This window comes from Plectropomus leopardus, chromosome 3 (genome assembly GCF_008729295.1).
Source record: "Plectropomus leopardus isolate mb chromosome 3, YSFRI_Pleo_2.0, whole genome shotgun sequence".
NCBI lineage: Eukaryota > Metazoa > Chordata > Actinopteri > Perciformes > Serranidae > Plectropomus > Plectropomus leopardus.
In genome coordinates, this window is record NC_056465.1 from 1,973,727 (window position 1) to 1,992,954 (window position 19,228).

Consider the following 19,228-nt stretch of genomic DNA (forward strand, 5'->3'; position numbering starts at 1 on the left):
CAGCTAGAAATAATTGATTTGCAATGTGATGCAGATTTGAAGGGCAAATTTGCCTCCGTAGGTCTGGACAAATTTTATCAGTATCTACTACCAGGGTACCCCAAATTAACAGCCCTGGCTGCTAAAATTTTGTGCATGTTTGGGACAACCTACCTTTGTGAACAAATTTTCTCAGTAATGAATATCAATAAAACAAAAATGCGTTCAAGGCTCACAAACAAGCACTTAAATGACATTCTGAAAGTGACAGCTAGTCAGGACATGACACCTGGTGTTGATGCACTTGTACAGGCCAAAAGATGCCAAGTTTCAGGAACAAAAACAAGACTCCAGACTAGACTAACGCCTTTAAAATGCTGCCTTAGATACTGTTTGCATTGAAAGAATACAGCTCTGTGAAGATGAATCCTTACTGTGGTGATTAAAAAAATGTGCAATTTAATGTTAGTCAGCAGCTTCACTACAAAAGAGTATGGTGGAATTCTACTGTTCATGCAACTACATAAATTTTCAGTATGTATTGTATGTGTATGTATGTTTCATGTATGAAGTTTACACATTTACAGGACAATGAACACTTTCTTCTTTACACATTTAATAGCACTCTCCTTAGTTTGTAAGGTGTAGGCAGGGATTAAATTTAGATTTTATATGCACATGTGTAAATGGTTTAAAAATTCCTTTCTTTATAAGTCTCATTTAATCTTAAAGTGCATTACTATATTTTTCAATACCAATTACTTGTGGGATCAGTTGCAATGCATATATGTGAATGATAAAAGTAAATTGCACATTTGTCTAAGGAAATATGAGGTGTTTTGTGAAATGTTTTGTAAAAGGATTGTTCATTAAATTTCAAGATTTTCCTAATGTTCTTGTGCTTCTTTACACCAAAACAAAGGAAAGACATGATATTTTGGTTATTTATAGCAGAGTATGGTACAATTTTAATGGTCCGGCCCACTTGACATCTACCTAGGCCGTATGTGGCCCACGATGTGAAATGAGTTTGACACCCCTGGTCTACACCTTGGTGGGGAAATTCCCTCATCTGGCATCATTTTGCTCAGAGTCTGGCCAGATCTAACTGTCTACCCACTGGCTGACTGCTGTCTCCATAGGAAATGTCTGATGTACTAAGTCAGCCAAAGAACTAAGCACTACTAACTACAAACAAGAAGCGCCATTGAAAAGTTTCTGATCAGCCAAAAGAAAATAAATAATGACAGTAAATGATACAGAACATGTAGAGATGGTCATATATTCCTCATACAGCATTTGTTTTATGTGCTACATCAATATGGTCATTACCTTAACCAGCCTCTCTTTGCATAATTTGTGCTGCAATGCAAAATAGTGATCCAAGTCATTACCAATAAAAATAACCTCTCAACAAGCACCTCTTTGTTCTCTAGACTAGTACTGAACTGGAATTACATTCACATTGGGCAAGTCTACACTTCATGATACAAATGTCTAACATTGATGCAGAAAACCTAATAAAAATTTGAGTTTTTCTGTTTGATAAAGTGAGCATGTCAGCCCACCTGTGCATGTCAGCATGTGATTATCCCACTGGCAAGCTCATTGCTGCCACTGCACTGCGACCACACAGAGGTTACTGCTGATATCATGATGATGCTGTCACAGAAGTGTAGCGCCCACCCTCCAGTTCCCCCCAATTAACACCGTTAGCTCTGTCAGAACTGCTGCTGATGTTTATTGGTATTTATGAAGTTCCCACTGTTAGTTGCTAGCTGCCAGCTAACCACTTCCGTGTTGAGAACCACATCCAAAAAAATTTACATAGAGCCCCTTCAATCTTTTAGTCAATGAAATGTCAATAAGAAGTCAAAAACCCTCAGTCTCAGATTCTAAAGTGACATCTTTGTCTAAAACCTCAAATTATTAACATTAGAGTGAAGTAAAATCAGCAAATTCCCACTTCGTTAACATCTTTGCTTGGAAATATAATCAAAATGCAGTAGTTGCAATTATCTCTCTTTATTAACTGATTAATCTGCTAACTGTTGAAACTCATATTGAAATGCAAAATAAAATGGTTACTTGTACTTTCAAAAAGTCAGATTATCTGACCTTTAAACTGCAGCAGCTATCAACCTATGACATGACAGAAGTTCATTCATATTTGAAAAAAAAAAATCACATTTATCATCTAAAGAGTTGCATTTACTTCTTAGTGGGACATGTATGGTGATCATGAGATTAATTCACAGTCAGCTGCCTCAAAGATACAAGCACTCATAATATGTAACATTTAGCTTAGATGCTACATTAGTCTTTCCAAACATGGCTAAATCCCCTCAGAAGTTAACAACAGTGCAAAGGTCTATGGAAGTGTGTACAAAGGCAACAAGAGGAAAAAAACAAAAAGCCCTCATGTAAACAGAAGTGGAGCGGGTTTACTCAGTAGTTTCTCTTTTTAGCTTAAACAAAGTCAAAACTGCTCCTGCTGAAGACTGAAGAACAACAGAGTGCGTTTGTTTGCTTGACAGAACAGCTTTGGTCTTTATTACATGAGAGCAAATACATGGTTTAGCCAGCAAACAGTGAAATATTTGCATATATATTGGAAACAGAGCAAAAACATGGCAGACTTCATGTGAGGTACCTTCATTTGTTTGTGTGGTACATTTAGCATTCAGCAGTCTGTGTGTCATCTTAAGACCATTTAGGCAAACGCAGCCATACAGGAGTAAGTGTTCTGGTAAAATGGCAGACACAGCAGCATCACTCTCATTGCTGTGCAGTACAGATTACCCATAAACCCTCTGGAGTTGTTGTACACTGAAGGGTCTGTTGCTGCCTGCCATAGTAAGCGCACATCCATGGCGTGACCGTGCGATGTCATCATGTGGTAATAGATGCATGGGTGGTATGGAGCTTTGCCCTCCCCTGAAAAATACACATGCTCCTGGGGAGAGACGCCCATGGCCTTGGCACAGATTCCCATAAAGACATCATCGATATACATGGAGGAGTTCAGCATCAGAGTAGCATGGTAGATCTTGGCGGCCACATCCCCTGAAACTACGTACCCCGCCCCAGCAGTGTAATCTGGGTAGGAAGGCCAGGGGTACAAATCATAGGGAACATGGTATTTGCTGTCTTTACGGCGAACTGGAGGGGCTCCTCTATGCACATGCCCCACCCACAGGTCTTTAGCCCCAGATTGTTTACTCAGGAGCTGCTGTAGGTACTTCACCAAATTGGGCATGTGGACGAAGATGTCGTCATCAGCAGACATGAAGAAGTGTGCCTGAGGGCAGTACTCATGGCCCCAGTGGAACTGCAGTATCAGTTTGGCAGTCAGGTTGTGGAAAGTATCTAAAAAGTTCTTCTGGATCAGGTCTCCATAGACCTTGTCCTCGTGCAGCAGTGCGCTCTGCACCCTGGATCTCTTCTGGACATCCGGGTGCACGCCAAGGGCAAACACCATCCTCACATTTGCCCGCAGCTCTGACCAAACAAAGCTCTCATTCCCCCATGTGTCCCTGATGGCCTGCCGGCGCTCAAAGTTCTCTGGTGATGATTTTACAAACAGAAGCAGAAGGACATCATCCCGGCTTTTCCCTTCTCCACCACATTTATCCGGGTGGTTGATGAGGTATGGATAGTTCCGTAAACCACCGTCTGCACCATTAGAAGCATCCTTTTTGTGGTGAGGGTTGGAGGTGATGGCGAAGGAAGAATTGAGAAAGTCGTAGCGGTTGACCAGGTAGCGGTACGTGTACGATCTCATGTGGCTGACAACATGATGGTCCAGCTCCTCCCAGCAGACCATCACTATACACAGCACCAGGCCTGTGGTCAGCAGCTGCATGCACTGGCACTTGCGAATACGACGGAAGTTCATGAACATTGTGACTACTAATGAATCTACTGAGCTCCAAACCCTGACAGCGCCTATCCTCTGGATCAGCCTTGACTGCTAGTCTGCTGGACCTGTGTCTTCCTCTGTCCTACCTGCCGCTTATATTTCTGATAGTAGAGTTTCTTATTTCATCTCTGCCTACCTTCACTCTCAGGCTTGACTTCCCATTCAAATCTGATTTCTCACCCTTTGCCTCTAGCCTTACTTTCCTCTATCTAATCGTCTTCCTTATGTCCTCTATCGTCCATCCGGCTTCTCTTTTTTTGAGGTTGTCAAGTCCAGTAGGCCTTTGTCAGGCCCTCAGCATTCTGGGTTGTTCTGATACTGATATTCCTCCACTGTGTAAAGCAAAAGCTCTGCTCCCTCATAGTGATCAGGCTGCAAGCAGCTCCAGGTAAAGCTCAGTGTCCCTCCTTCAGCTCAAACAATTCAACATGCTTTTTCTTCCTTCTCTCCTGAGAACTCCTAGTGCTCTTTCTCCTCCTGTAAGTCAGTGTATCAAGTCAGTGTCATACAAACACATGGCACCTGAAAAAAACAGAGACAAGTAACGTCAGGTCATATAGTCCAGATTATACATGCTTAGGTGACACAGGTCAGAAGAAAAAACACTATACTCATCCTGGAATGATTAGCTAGTTGATTAATTCATCACATTTATTACCAGCTATTTTACTTATCGATTAATTGTTTTAATCTACCACCTGAAAATTTCGGATGCTGTCTAACTTCAGCCCCTCAACTGGGATGATTTACTTCTTTTTGCTGGTTTTGTATTATTTTAAATTAAATTTGGCCTGTTGGTCGGATATAATAAGACATCTAAAAAAGGACACATTGTGATCTGGGAAAATGCCCAAGGAATATTTTCTCACATTTTATCGATTTGACAATCTATTCAGTCCATTATTGAAGAAAAAATGACATACTTAACAAATGACAGGAAGTGTTAGTAGCACAAACCTTTTGAAATCATGTACTTCTTTGGTTAAGAAAGCACACACACAAACACGCACGCACGCGCACACACACACACACAAATAATTACCCTGGGTGCAGCCGTAGTGATGTCAATAACATTCTCTATTTATTGTTGACATCCCAGCAGTGTGTAAGTGGCCCAAAGATCAGTGAAACAAACTACATTGTTTCAAAAAAAAATCTGTCTAGGGGTCTGTCTGTGTTGCAGCATCACACCTGTGAACTGATAAGTAAAACAAAAAACCTATGTCTGTGGTCTGATTTTTTGGAGTGAAATGTTAAAAGATACACGGAGATCAGGATTTTAAAATATCACATTTAAAGATGACTTGACAGGACTACTACATCTACTGCAGTGTAGGACAGTATTTGGCATGTTATGGTTTTTCAGGTAGTAGAAATGATAAGTGGATTTATCAAAGCAAAATGGCAAATATTTGCTGGTTTTAGCTTCTAGTGTGGCGACCTGCAGCTTGTCTGTTTTATATTGTTGTAAATTATATATCTGGGCTCTGGAAAATTTTGATTACATTTTACAGATTAATTTATCCATTAAAATATATAATTGATAATAAAAATAATCATTAGTGGCAGCCTTGATTCAAGGGACAGCAAAATGTGGAATAGGTCAAATTCAGTATTTATTAGATTTAGGGCTGCAACTAATGTTCATTTCCATTATTAATTAATTGTAGAGTCTACAACATGTGATAAAAATATTAAATATAATTATAAAAATGTCATGATTTTCCAGGGCCCAAGGTGTGGGGACTTCAAAAGACTTGTTTTGTCAGGCCAAAAGTCCAAACCCTAAAAAAATCAATTTACAAAAGGGATTTAAATATAAATATATATATATATTTGTCTAAAATGAGAATAAAAGCACCAAATCTAAGAAGCTAGAACATTTTGGTATTTGTGTTTGACAGTGACAGTGTTTGACAGTCATTTAACACAGGAGTTGCATATTATTTTTCTGTTATTATAATATTAGTATATTTTTTAGCATTTAAGCTCCAAATTAATTCACTTATTTGCACCAGAGGTCTGTTTTCATTACAGGTCTTCTGTAGACTGTTACGCAAATCTGCAACATGTAAACACATGCTCACAAAAGGGACAGAATCTTATCATGCTGTGAGGGAAAAACAGGGGGGGGATTCAATACAGGATCGATCTGGGCGCAGTTAATAAAAACTCACAGAGTCAAAGTACAAAATAAGATTGCAAGTATGATCACCAACGCAACCCACAAGAGCTCAACACCTTGCAAACAACTTGCAAATAAACCCTCAAAAAAATAATAAAATCATATATAGCAACTGACAGCACCTGCAGGATTTTAAAAACCAGTTGCTAATAAAAAAAAAAACACCAGCACGTGCGGGCTGATCCTCCCCTTTAACATTGTGGAGCCCACAGGTAGAGGACATAGGTGACTTCACATGTACGCGCATAGCTCTCCCGGGTAATTTTTCTTAACCATGCATAAGATAATATAAGAGACTCGGCCATCAGCTGGGCCATACCGCGCAAGCAGTCAGGGCCTGCCTGCAAAGGCGACTGTAGTGTACCGTAGGACAAAATTCTAGAATATTTCTATAAAAAAAGAAAGTGTGTAACATCAATGTGGTGTTTCTACGATATTTGTGTGATCATATTTTTATTATATGTCTGCAGTATTATATTTATTTAGGGACTTAAATGTATTCAGTGCCATTTTCTTCTCTCTCCGTAATATTCCAATAATGTTAATAAGGGCTAAGTATCTTCAGATATATAATTTCTAGAGCCACGAAAAACAGACAAAACAATGTAATACAGACCCAAATGATTCAAAGACACAAGCACATCTCATAGCTTTCATTACTGACCCTGGAAATAAAGTGCAAAATAGGTGGTTTTGGGACCCCTGGAAGTCTCCAAAAGAGTATAGATATGAATATTTCCTGCAAAAAAACTTATTTTTTGGTGTCAAATAGCATGCATGGTTTGAACAAAATCCAGAATGTTAGCAGAGCCTCTATCTGATTTGACATAGAATGAAAGTTGTGTCTTGGTAGTATTCGTATAATGTTTTCATAGAAACACCACCACTGTTATTTGATTATCCTATCATATTTCCATAGTATTACTGCTAATATCTCTATGGAATTCCTGTTGCGTTTGGACTTGGAATCTTTAATATCACTGCAATATTTTTCTTGTCTGATATCAGCTGATATGAAACACAAATAGTAGAGGTGCTGGGGCAAGACTTGGGTTCATGTGTTGCTTAACTTAAATGACTATAATAATGTGCCAGAGTAATTATGTATTATTTCAGATTACATGTTATTTCTATGATTTAAAAACATTGTTTTAGCCTCCAAAGGGCAGAAAAAGTTTGGGCACCAATTGTCATAATTCATGTTAAATAATTTGCAGTGCAGTAAGCACCTGACTAAAGGGGTCAGATACAATAATAGAGTCATGTCATACGTGACAAACTAATGCAACCGACTAGTGTGCAGTGGATTATGGGATACAGATGCCTGCAGAGGACACAGTGGCCACAGTTAAAGGAGCTTTTGAAAACAGTCAAAGTTTACAGTTTTTAGAGAAATTCAGATAAGGATCAAGTGATAGAACAAGCATGTTATGCAACTACTCAGAAGAGGTAGATTTTCAAGTGATTTTTGAAAAAACAAAAGCAGAATTTTGCTGACTGAATGGATTTTAGCAGCTCACAGAGGGACCACACAGGAGAAAAGGTTGTATTGTTGTATGTCCTGCCCTGCAGTGATGTTGTTCAGTGTAGAAAAAAGGAAAATCTCCTGAATGAGTCCAACACAGTTGTCCTAAGGATTTGTTGATGCCTGTTCCATCACTAATTGTCTATACAGGTAGTCACATTTTCTCAGTTACGTGATGGAGCCCATTTTGGTTTAAATTAGTCATGTTAAAAATATGGAATAAAAAACAAATAATTGTTGTTCTTCTACTCTTACAGTCTCTTTGTGACTTTATAGCATTATTCTTCTCTTATCCAGTAATACAGCATAATTCACTATTTGAATGAAACTCTCATGTAGCTCTGGTAACAAAACTTTTTTAATATTCTAGAGGGATTATTAATGAGTTTATTATAGTTTATATTTTGTAGTTCTCTCATTACTCTAATAATCAGGTTCGGTTTTCATAGTGATTCCATATGGACTTGTGGTGTGTCTTTGGCTGGTTACTCACTTTTATGTTTGTACTAGGGCTATCAAATGATTAATCTCATGCTTTTTAATTGCATGTTTACATTTCCATTATTTTGCATTATAAAGTTTTGATGTTCATATTAACCCTTTAAACCCTGAGCAAATTGATGTGATTTCCTTCAGAATCATCAGGAAAAAGGCAATGAGCAACCTGTTAAGAAATGTCATGCAAATTGCATTGACATTTGTATATTTCTTTTTTTTTTTCTTAAAAAAGTTAGGTAAAATGTTCAGATATTTATATGTATCATAATTATGGATTGAAAATTATGTTACAGATTTAGGTTTATGTTTTAATTTTTTTTTTCAAGAAATTGTCTTTTTTTTCTCTTTTTTTTTTTTACTTTCCCTAAACTAATTTTGGGGTTTGCCTTCTTCCTTTGTTTTTGAGGCCATTTTTTCCCACAGGTTTAAAAGGGTTAACAAGGTAAAGCAATTCTGACCACATTGTCTTGACTGGGAATTCAGATATCTTGAGGTCAGAGGTCAAGGGACCCCTGTGAAGTGGACATGTTGTTTACTTGCCAAAATGTATCCTTCCTTTAGATCATTACTCAGCCCCTGGCATGACATGCAGTGGATCCCTCAGGTCTTCTAGTTTCAGATCATACCAGTATCATGACTCTGGCTTTAAAACTCAGCCTGGTCTATCTCTTAAAGACAGGACTATAGGATCACAATTACCCCAAATAAAAAAGAAAAATAAATAAAAGTCTTATGTATAAACTTTAATCGCATCATGATTAACGTATTAGCGCCCTAATTTACATAAACATTCACAATCCTTTTCATCTGTATCATATGATATTCCAGCTATACACCATCAGAAAAGAAGGTAGAAGGTAGAAGGTAAAAATAATAAATAATAAATTACATTTGTCCTTGATTGAGCTACATCTTTGGAGTTGAAAGATGAGTTGAAAGAGCTTAAAAGCAAACTTATTTTACTTCAATATATTTATTATATTTATTTTTTTTTTTAGGTTTTTCATCTCATATAATTACTGTATGCATGCCAGAGTACTTATGAGATCACAGTTCATTTTGTCTGCTGTTAGTACCTACACCTGTTGCATATATAGGTTCCTTTGTAGTAACTGTGCTAGTGCAGATGAAAATAACTGATGCTTTTCTTGGTTACGGCACACTCACAGCAGAGAGAGCCCTCTCTGACTGGACAAAACTGTCACCGCTATCTTTATTACCAGAAATTATTCAGTCCAGCTGATAAGACACACTTGTGCATACACACAGCAACACACACTGGGAGAAGATGTGCTCCCTGTCGACTGGTTTGGTAACAGCAGGTTTCTGTTCTCCTCTGTACTGCACACCATAACAAAGTGAAGCAGTCCAGTTGGAAATAAAAGGAAAAGCTCTTCAGCTTAGATACTGAGAGAGACACCTCTCACATTCAGTAAGAACAAAAATATTGAATCTTCATTACTCAGTTAGACTGTCAGTTAGTATTATACCATCTAATGTTCAACTAAGCACAACTGACCGTAAAACTCCAGTAATTTGGGGTCAGCCTCAGGGCAGACGAGTATTCTGTCACTAACACTGCTGAACTAAGCAGATTGCTTTATCAGCTGTGTCTCAGCCATGTGACTGTGTGACACTCAGCTACAGTGCACGGCATCCTGTTTACTCTCTTGGCAGAGACGTGCACTAAAAGCTGTTGATGTAGGCCAACATGTCACCTCCGACTATCTTTCCCATTTCCTTTGTAAGTTTTGCTTCTCATATTTAACGTGACTTCTTCCGACTATTGTTGTTCAAAATATGAGAGCAGAGAGAACCACAGTGAAGTGGGACCCCGACCTCTTTTTCTGTGTGTCCAGCACTGAAATCTTCTCTTGTTTGATAGTTTTCGAATAATCAATCTCTCTCTCTTTCTCTCTCTCTCTCTCTCTCTCTCTTAGACTTAGCCTCTAATTGAGACAGGCCTTTACATGTCAAAATATGTAGCCACAGTAACGCTAGTAAAAGGGACTGGTCATATAATTGAGATTAGGCTTATATTTGAAGTTTTATGGTAAAATGGGTTCAATGAATAATTCAGCTTTTGCTAATATTAAGTTGAATTCCGGTTAATGTTTTCAGACACATTTTAATTTTTGAGAAAAAAATATTATTTATCAAGCAGTAATTTAGCATTACCTCTGTGGGCCCCCTCATGAAGTTCCAGGCCATAGAGAGATCTCAACAACGAACAACTGCATCATGTTATGTTTTCTTTACCAACAAAACAAGATAAAATTCTAATTCTGTTTGATACAATTAGGTATTTTCCTTAAATTGTTCAGCCCTAATTGGGACCAAAACAGGAAAGGTGATGGGTAGATTGTATATTGTAAACACCCTAAAATAGGCAGTTTGCTGTGCTGGCCTTTAACTCTGCAGAGGACGCTGTGAATGTAAGTGCCGACCCAGCAAAAAGAACCATAATAGAGAGGCTTTAGCCTAACAGAGCCCCTGAGCAGAGAAGCTGCTGATGTCTGTGCAATGTTGCCACCACAATAGGCTCAACACATATTTCTACAGCAGCATATTTCAACTGAACACTGGGTTCAGCCAACAATAGTGAGCTCTGACAACACATGGCCCAGCCTTGACATTCAGAGGTCTTATGGACAAACATACCGTGAGAGGATCCGCTATCAGAAACATGTTTGAATCTGCTGCTGTAAAGACTGAAGTGAGGCTGGCTGTTTCTATATAACAGGGTGTGGGGGTGATCATCCCACAAGTGCGATCTTAGACCATGTGCTGTGCAATCAACACACTGCTTTGTGCTCTTCGCTTTACTGCCACTGTTCAGTGTGAGGGTTCACCTCAGTTCACACACATACGGACACACACACACACACACACACACACACACACATTTAAGTATAAGCTGAAGAAAAGAGAGTCAACATTTTGAGTTATTTTATCTGATCCAATAATTAAGAAAGAATAGTAATCATAAAGGTTCTGAGAAGTTGGGTAGTAATGATGTATTCATCTTAAAAATCATGACACATTACTCCTCCATAACTGTTTTGTACATTGCCAGCTTTAAATTATAAAGGCAGAATTCTAGCCCATTCTCATTTCATAATCATCAAATACTGCCACTTTTGCAGTGCGTAGAGCATAAGATCCTGACACCAAAAGCCACTTTTCGCATACTCATGATACCCCGCTGGACAGCGTCAGGTTGAAATGCTGCCTTAAACAACATGATTTAGGGAGGGTGAGTTTGCCTGTAGGGCCAGCAGGAGGGACAGTGGATACATCCAACAAACCCCAGACTTTCGTGTGCATTTATTTATGCACTTATTTATTTATTTTATTTATTTATGTCCCAGCATTGGTTGCTTTTGTTGCCTAAGCATAACCACGCACAGCATAATCCCACCATGTGCTTGCATTGACATCATGGTAGAGGCATCCTGGATCATAACTAGCAGACAGAAAAGGATACCTAGAGCGTAATATGTCAGTAATATGGAAGTCCACTGCAAAGCGGCAATATGTGATGACTTGGGATGACAACGTGTTTGTGACTCTTATCATGGTATTACTCAAAACTTAATTTTGCGATATTGTCTGCTGAAAAATTAAAGAAATATATATATAAAAAAACAACTATTCTGCCACATAGAAAGGGGAAACCATTAACAGTACTGTACTGCTTGAGTGATATTTGTTCTCTAGATTTTTTGTTGAAATTGTATCAGCTGTAGTTACCAGCAATTAATAGTGAACTTCAGAATAATGTCGCTGGTACGTGTTAATACTTTACTGCAGTAAAAACATTCTCACATGCCCTATGCTTGTAAACAGTGGTAGTAACTGTTATAACCTTGTCATCTGGCAGGAGACTAGTGTTTAATCAGTAACTTTAACAAGATGCCACATTCAATATAACCACAGTAATACTGATCAAGACATGGCAGGCCTACTGCCAACCTGTTGGTACTTTATATCTCCAGTCTGTACCAATATAAAAAAAGACACGTGAACTTTCCCAATGACACCGGTGTATGCTCAGCATAACTCAAGTTTAAAAACAATGTACAGAGGAAGCAGTGTCACTTTCATCAACCTATAATGTAATAATAATAACATTTCGTAAGATTTCTTTTTTATAATATTGTATCTGCAGTAAAAAAACAAATACTTTGGAAATTGGTGCTACATGACCAGAGAAAACAAAGGAAAGAAGGAGTGTGGCATTCACGTTTGCTCAAAAGGTAGAAAACCTACAACTACCAGAATGCACTGCGCAACAATATATTATGAAAGGCTCTCACATGTGGGTGACAAAATGTAAACTAGTCCGTTTGACACAAAGTCAGCTGGCTGGTAACAATCAATCTCGTATTATAGACAAAAAGTAAGCTCAAACATGTTTCTGCAAACATTTTAGGAGAGAAATAGTGCCGTTACATAATCTTGGTTTTACTCGGCAGCACTTTGACTGGAGTTCAAAGAGAGAGGTGTTGGGGGTTTCTCTTGATGCACTTCTATACTCTTTGTTCCGGTGGTAGCATGGGTGCTGGGAAATACAAACACTGCGAAAATACAGCCTGTAGTTCGAGCAACACTGCAACAGACAGCTGAACTCAGCCAAATGACATGTTTTGCATCATCCAGCAGAGTTTTGCTGGGGGAGAAACAGGCATATGTTGGTGAGATGGAGGAACGTTTACCACAGTTCAGTTCCACACTTCCACACACACATATTGCTATGATGCAAAGCTGGTTGAATATCAGCAACGTATCTCTTAAGTTAGATTTCAAATTTCATTGCTGGACTTTAACTTAAAACAGTACACTAACAATGTGGTATTTTGACTATTATTTAAGTAAAGCATGTGAATATATATGTGGAATGCTTCTCTCACCACTGACGTTAAGTTAGTTATTTTGGATAGTGAACAGTTTCTCTGAGAATATTCTCTGTAAACATGTCTGCATCATATCAGTTCATAAATCATAAATGTTTCTGTAGTGTCAGTGTTCCATTTCTGTGTGCTAGTGTTTCTAAACTGACATTTAAGTCAAATATGATAGGAGAATGTGCATTTTGCAAAAGTGACAGCCTGCAGTGGAGAATGTGATGTTATTTTACAACTGAACATGCAGGCTGTAGCACAGATAGGCACAGGTCAGACCCCCATTACTTTCTTAGTAATACGTTAGAAGCTTCTCAGTAGTTTCTTCAAATTTGGGACAAACGTCCACTTGGGCTGAAATGATAAGACGTTTGTGATCATAGGTCAAAGGTCAAGGTCACCGTGACATTTCTGCCTTGGTCTTGTGAACATGATATGTCAAGAATAACATGAGAGAATTTTCTCTAATTTGGCACATTAGGGACACATTTTGGCGAACATTTGGGGAAAAGGTGCTGTACTCATCTCCCAAACCACTGAAGCTAAGGGTGACTTGGATTCAGATGTTAAGAAATGCATAATAAAACCATAAAATGTCTCCATACTGCTCGTCTGAAGTTAAGTGCCAAGTTGTTTTGAAAAATGTCACTGGTATTATGTTTTTAGCTTTGTTTTAGCCTGTAGCTCCTAGTGTGGGAGCCACATTCACATTCGCACAAGACTTACAAGAGCTTGCGGTATCTGCACGTCAGAAGACTTCCCCCCACAGAGACAGACTTGCAAGTCCCTTCTGATTTTATATTACTGTATGTGGGGGAGGCTTCCAGGTAGCATGTAAACACTGGCGTGCAGATACCGCACGCCATTTACTTCCTCAAACTGTATAAAATGCTTAGACTTTATACTAAAGTAATATTCTCACTGAAGTAATCCAAGTGTCCTGAGCCCCAACATGACAAGTTGTTTTGAAAAATCTCACTGGCGTAATGTTATTCGTGTTGTTGGGAGCCACATTCACATATGCACACTCGCACAACACCAGTGCTCTCACTCGCGAGTGTGCATATGTGAATGTGGCTCCCAACAACACGAATAACATTACGCCAGTGAGATTTTTCAAAACAACTTGTCATGTTGGGGCTCAGGACACTTGGATTACTTCAGTTGAGTAGTATGGAGACATTTTGTAGTTTTATTATGAATTTCCTTTAACGTTTGATTCCTGGTCAAAATTTGCTTCAATTGGTTGGGAGATGAGTGTGTCTTTTCCCTTTGAACCTCTGCCATTGTTTTGTGGACTATAAATTTTCCCCCGACTTTCCATCAACATGACGGCGAGTAGATAATGACTGAATTTTGAGTAAGTCTGCAGGTAGCTTGTGGAAAAAATTGGGCTGCACAGTTCTGCCTTCCATTTACTTCCTCAAACTGTATAAGATGCTTAGACTTTATACTAAAGTAATATTCTCATTAATGTCTTAAACTTGTCTCTTTCTTTTACCAACCTACTGCCAGAGGATGTGATACCAAATCATTAAGGTGGGGCAGCTTAAAATGTGAGACTCTTACTTGAGAACTGCAGTGTGGTTTATTAGGGGGAGGACTTGATCTCAGTTGCATATATGATTTGGATATCAGTAGTTTTGATGTTTGACACTAAGCAGATGTTAATGCTTGAAGGATCCTTAAATTCAAATAACTATAGTGTTTTTTCCCCTTACAACAGCAGACAATGCAGATGAGTTCACCTTACCACGTTTAAATTACAGGAACTGGAGCCACAACTCATATGTCTGTTTGGCCTTTGTTTACAAGCCACTTCCCTTGTAAATGAGTGGCTGTAGGTTAGAGCAGGGAGAACTGATAACATGCTTTCTACCAAGTATTATTCAGAATACTGTCTCTGCTGTGTGACATTTACATAGTTTTGGTTCTCTACATAGTGACTGGTATTAGTCATTTGGGTGAAGTATTAGAGGAATGTAGAATATTTCTGCGGTCATAGTTTAATCATACAGTCTGTTAACTATGAAATGTTTAGTTACTGGTCTGCGATGGATTAAAAGTGTCTACTGTTGCATCCTTTCTGTCACACGATGCCCAAATTCCATGGCAATCAGAGGACTGTTTCATGAGGTTAGGAAAACTGACATTTAAAGGTGAATGTTGTGTTTCTGTTAAGATTTTTTCTGGTTTAGTAAAAATCTGGTTTTATTGCCTCCACCAAGAAGATTCTTCTTTTTGGTTTTATTTGGTGGTTTGCTTATCAGCAGGAGTTACAGAAAAACTACGGATCTGATTTTCATGAAACTTGGTGGAATTTAAAAAAGTATTTTACTGATATAAAGACAGCCCTCACATCCAAAAGAGGCCGTCGCTGCATTAGAATGACAAAAATATTTGTGATATTGGTGCAACATGTCCAAAGGAAAAAGAGAAAAAGGACTGTGGCGTTGGCTTTTGCTTCAAAGGCAGAAAATCTTCAACTAAAATAATGCATCAAACCAATAAAAGCTCCTGCTGGTGGGTGATGTAATTCTTCCTTGTCTGTACGACACACTGACGACTGGCTGAATCTTGTGTTACAGTTAAACAGTTAGCTAAAATATGTTTCTGAAAACATTTGAGGTGAGAAAAATGTATTTCATGAACAAAAATCTTAGTTAATGTTTGATCAGCGCTGCTTAGTTTTACTGTTTGATCTCGGTTTCTTCGGCCCGTGTTTTCACCGTGCAGGCAGCAGTATGGTGCCCACTTACTGTTCTCAAATTCTCAACATTGAAAACGGGGCATTGAAATATGTTTCTAAAATTATTTTAGGTGAAAAAAATACGTATTGCCATTATATAGTCTTGATTAATATTCAATCAGCACTGCCCAGTTTTACACTTTGATAGGATTTCGGTCAGAGTTTGAGAGACAAAGAGAGGAGTGGGTCTCTCTCGATCTGCTGTATACTCTTTGAATCCATCTTGGCAGCATGGTTGGTGGGAATTTAATTATGTGACAGAACGCTTTGTAGTTTGTTATACTGAGGTGATGTTATTGTTAGTTATATCTTGGCACTGGTTAGCTGGAGGGAAGTTTACTACAGTTAATCTACACGTACTACCCACATTTATATTTTTGAAAGTTTATGTAGAATAAACATACAATTTTGTTATCAGACTGTTCTACAAAAAGAACGGAAAAAAATCAATATTTTTGATGACATAAATGGGAACTTTTAAATTAAACATTAAATTCTTCTTTGAACACACACACACCTCATGGGCCTCATGGGCACCACCTGCACTGCCTGTATTTATGCCCCTGTACCTGCCCTCCTGTATGGAGTCAGTTATACGGACAGCCTTCAAATTTGGATTTAGTTACCCAACCAGAGAGAAGATTGCTTCAATCACCGATCTGATTGCAGAACTTCAAGTAGAGTGTCAAATTAAAGCTTTGACTTTAGGTCAATTACATTACAGTGTCTCTCCTCACACAGTCATCTGCCAGAAAGCAGTGTTTCTACATCCTTGTATGAGCCATCTTTTCCCCTAAACCTTATTTTAACTTCAACTTAATTCTCACTAGTGTGGCCATATCATTGGTTGTCAACTACAGTAACCTCATATCCTAGATCAGTGTGGAAAGCTGTCTCTTTAGTAGCCAGATTTGAGCAAAAAAACCAAATTCAACATCAGTGACATCCCACTTGAATTTTTTTTTTTAAATCTTTTTTTTTAAACTCAAAAATATGAAAAGTTCTGAAAAACAGTAACAATGAATTCTATACCAAAACCATAGATAAAATATATTCAAAAGTATAGAGTGAACACAGGTCCTTTAAATCTTGCCCTGTGCTTTGGAGATTTGTCTATTGTATAAAATTATCCACATTATCCACTATTTAGTTGTCTGACTTTGTCATCTTGAAACATCCAGCTTGTTTTCTCCCCCCTCTCACCTCTCTTAACTCTGTTAGTCTGTGACTGCAAGCTGACACCTGTAGCCTCCAACACTGGAAGGTATTCTAGACTTCATTTAGAGTAACACCCTTCAGCACAGACACACGTACACAGATACACACACACGGTGTTCCTGACTTACCGGGCTGTTTGTGAGTCCAGTCCAAGTGTCGTGTAAAGTACAGATAAAGCCTTCTCCTCTTCGCTCAGCTCCTGGAAACTCAACCTCCTCTTCTATCTGTTCATCTGTGACACTCACTTTTTCTGCCTCACACTTTCCAGCTTCCCCTTTTTCTTTAACCATCAACACTTTTTGCCACTCACATTTTCCTCTTCTTTTTTCTCTCACCTCTCCCCCTGTCACATGCAGTAGCCCACCTCACCAGTTAAGCAGATGAGAGCTTCACATGTGTGCTCTAAATGCTTTGAAGGTCCCAGTGTTAGTGAGCACTGTGTGAGAGAGAGACTGTGTGTGCTGGGTGTGTTTGTGTGTCTTGTAAAGGGGGAGGAACCACTGGCTGTTCCTCTTCTTAGACACTCTGTTTATGATTACATGGGAGGATTTTTACTTCTGGATGAATGAGTGTGTGATTTTGTCGCTTCCTAACAGGTACAGGAGTTTGACGTCCAGCTACTGTGGTCATTGTACCAAGATTAACATTTATTGAAAGTCAGCGCTAATCTATTTATTTATGTTATTTTTTATTTAAAAGGGACACAGAATGTTAATGAACACAAATAAAATACAAATATAAATATGCAGGAATTTACACCTGTAGGCACTTGGCAGGTAACAGACAATATAAATAAATAAATAAAGAACGAAAGAGAGAACAATACAATGAATGTTAGCAAGCTGGGCTAGCTGGTTTCCACTTACTGAAGAGAAAACTAAACCTGAGTCTTTCCACGTGTTGACAAAAGAACCAAATACCCATGTAAATTAATTTAACCCTTTAAAACCTGAGCAAATTGTTTTCATTTTTTTTCAAATACATGGGAAGAAGGCAACTTCACAAAAAAATAGCAAAATATGTAGATAAATAAATAACTATAATCTAATCTATCTAATGTTTTCAAAAGAAATGAAACCAACTTTCTGAGGTTCTAAAGCTTTAAATGCTTGTGAAAGGCATCTGAACGCAGCACAACAAAACTAATGTCGATCCAGTTTCTAAAGGGTTAATTATAACTCTTTATATTAATTTGAAACCCAATTTCCCAGACTGAAGCGTCAGTAAAAGCAAAAGCCCTGTCCCAAACAGGAAATTGTTAAAACTCAATTCAGTGCATTCAGGATCATTTACACCCAAATGGAACTTTATGAAATTTTAATGCGATAAGCCTCAAGAAGAGAAAAGATGAGGTTATTAATGAGGATTCTTTGGGATTGTTGTCTTTGGGACTCTGTGCTGTTTACGGGGAGGGAGAAGTCATAAGAATGAAATCAAAGAGTTGGAATAGTATTTTTTACAAATGGGTATAAAGCAGGTCTGGGTGTTGGTAATTTTACCAGACTATAGTGCCGGTATTATACCTTCCTGATTACTGATCAGTTTCAGACTAAAAAAAGGATGATTGTAATGATTTGATAGAGATCCATGATGATATTGGCATGTCAGATACAATATGGCAGATACAATATGCTGATTTCTGCAGTTATCATAAACAAATGTTTTTTTTTCACTGACAAAGTGAACCTGTACAAAACATCAACCCTACGTTGGAGTTTCTTATTTTGCACAGTGGATGATTATATACACTGAAGCATTGTATTTCACAGTAGTGACATCTGTGAACATTAAAAGCAGATACAGAAGGATTTCAAGACCATAATATGTAAACACTAAGGTCCACTGCAAAGCTGCGATATATGATGACTTGAGAACATGTTGGAACTATTCCAACACTCCAAAATTGTGCTTTACACTATCTAATCAAAGAATAAATGAAGAAGATTTTGAATCTTTTTCTGTGCTCAATATTACATTTCACCCTGCACCAAAACAGTACTGATGGACCAAAGTGCCTGTCACTATAAACAGTTATACACAAAGGTTCTTTAGTGAAATGTTAGCAGTTTGTATAACCATTCCTTTACTTGGAACCACTTTTGTTGGCAAAGAACATTCAATCAGCATTTAGTAATGTTCAGCAATATATAGAAAGCATGTTCTCAGAGATGCATCAGCTGATCCACACATCATGCGCAATAAACCTAATCTGGCTGTATGGCGACAGCAGGATAAGTCTGTGTCTGTG

The 19,228-nt window shown here is 38.2% G+C and overlaps 2 protein-coding genes across 6 annotated transcripts in view; one reads left to right on the forward strand and one right to left on the reverse strand.

The window, feature by feature from the left end:
- The window catches only part of mcf2l2 (MCF.2 cell line derived transforming sequence-like 2), a 193,490-nt gene that overhangs the window by 93,805 nt on the left and 80,457 nt on the right, over positions 1-19,228 (forward strand). The window lies entirely within an intron of this gene.
- b3gnt5a (UDP-GlcNAc:betaGal beta-1,3-N-acetylglucosaminyltransferase 5a) lies at positions 2,515-17,418 on the reverse strand. Its single transcript, XM_042512923.1, has 2 exons — positions 17,109-17,418; positions 2,515-4,423 (listed from the first exon to the last, which is right to left on the reverse strand). The coding sequence occupies exon 2, from the start codon at positions 3,881-3,883 to the stop codon at positions 2,693-2,695; it is 1,191 nt and encodes a 396-aa protein (XP_042368857.1). The 5' UTR covers positions 3,884-4,423; positions 17,109-17,418; the 3' UTR covers positions 2,515-2,692.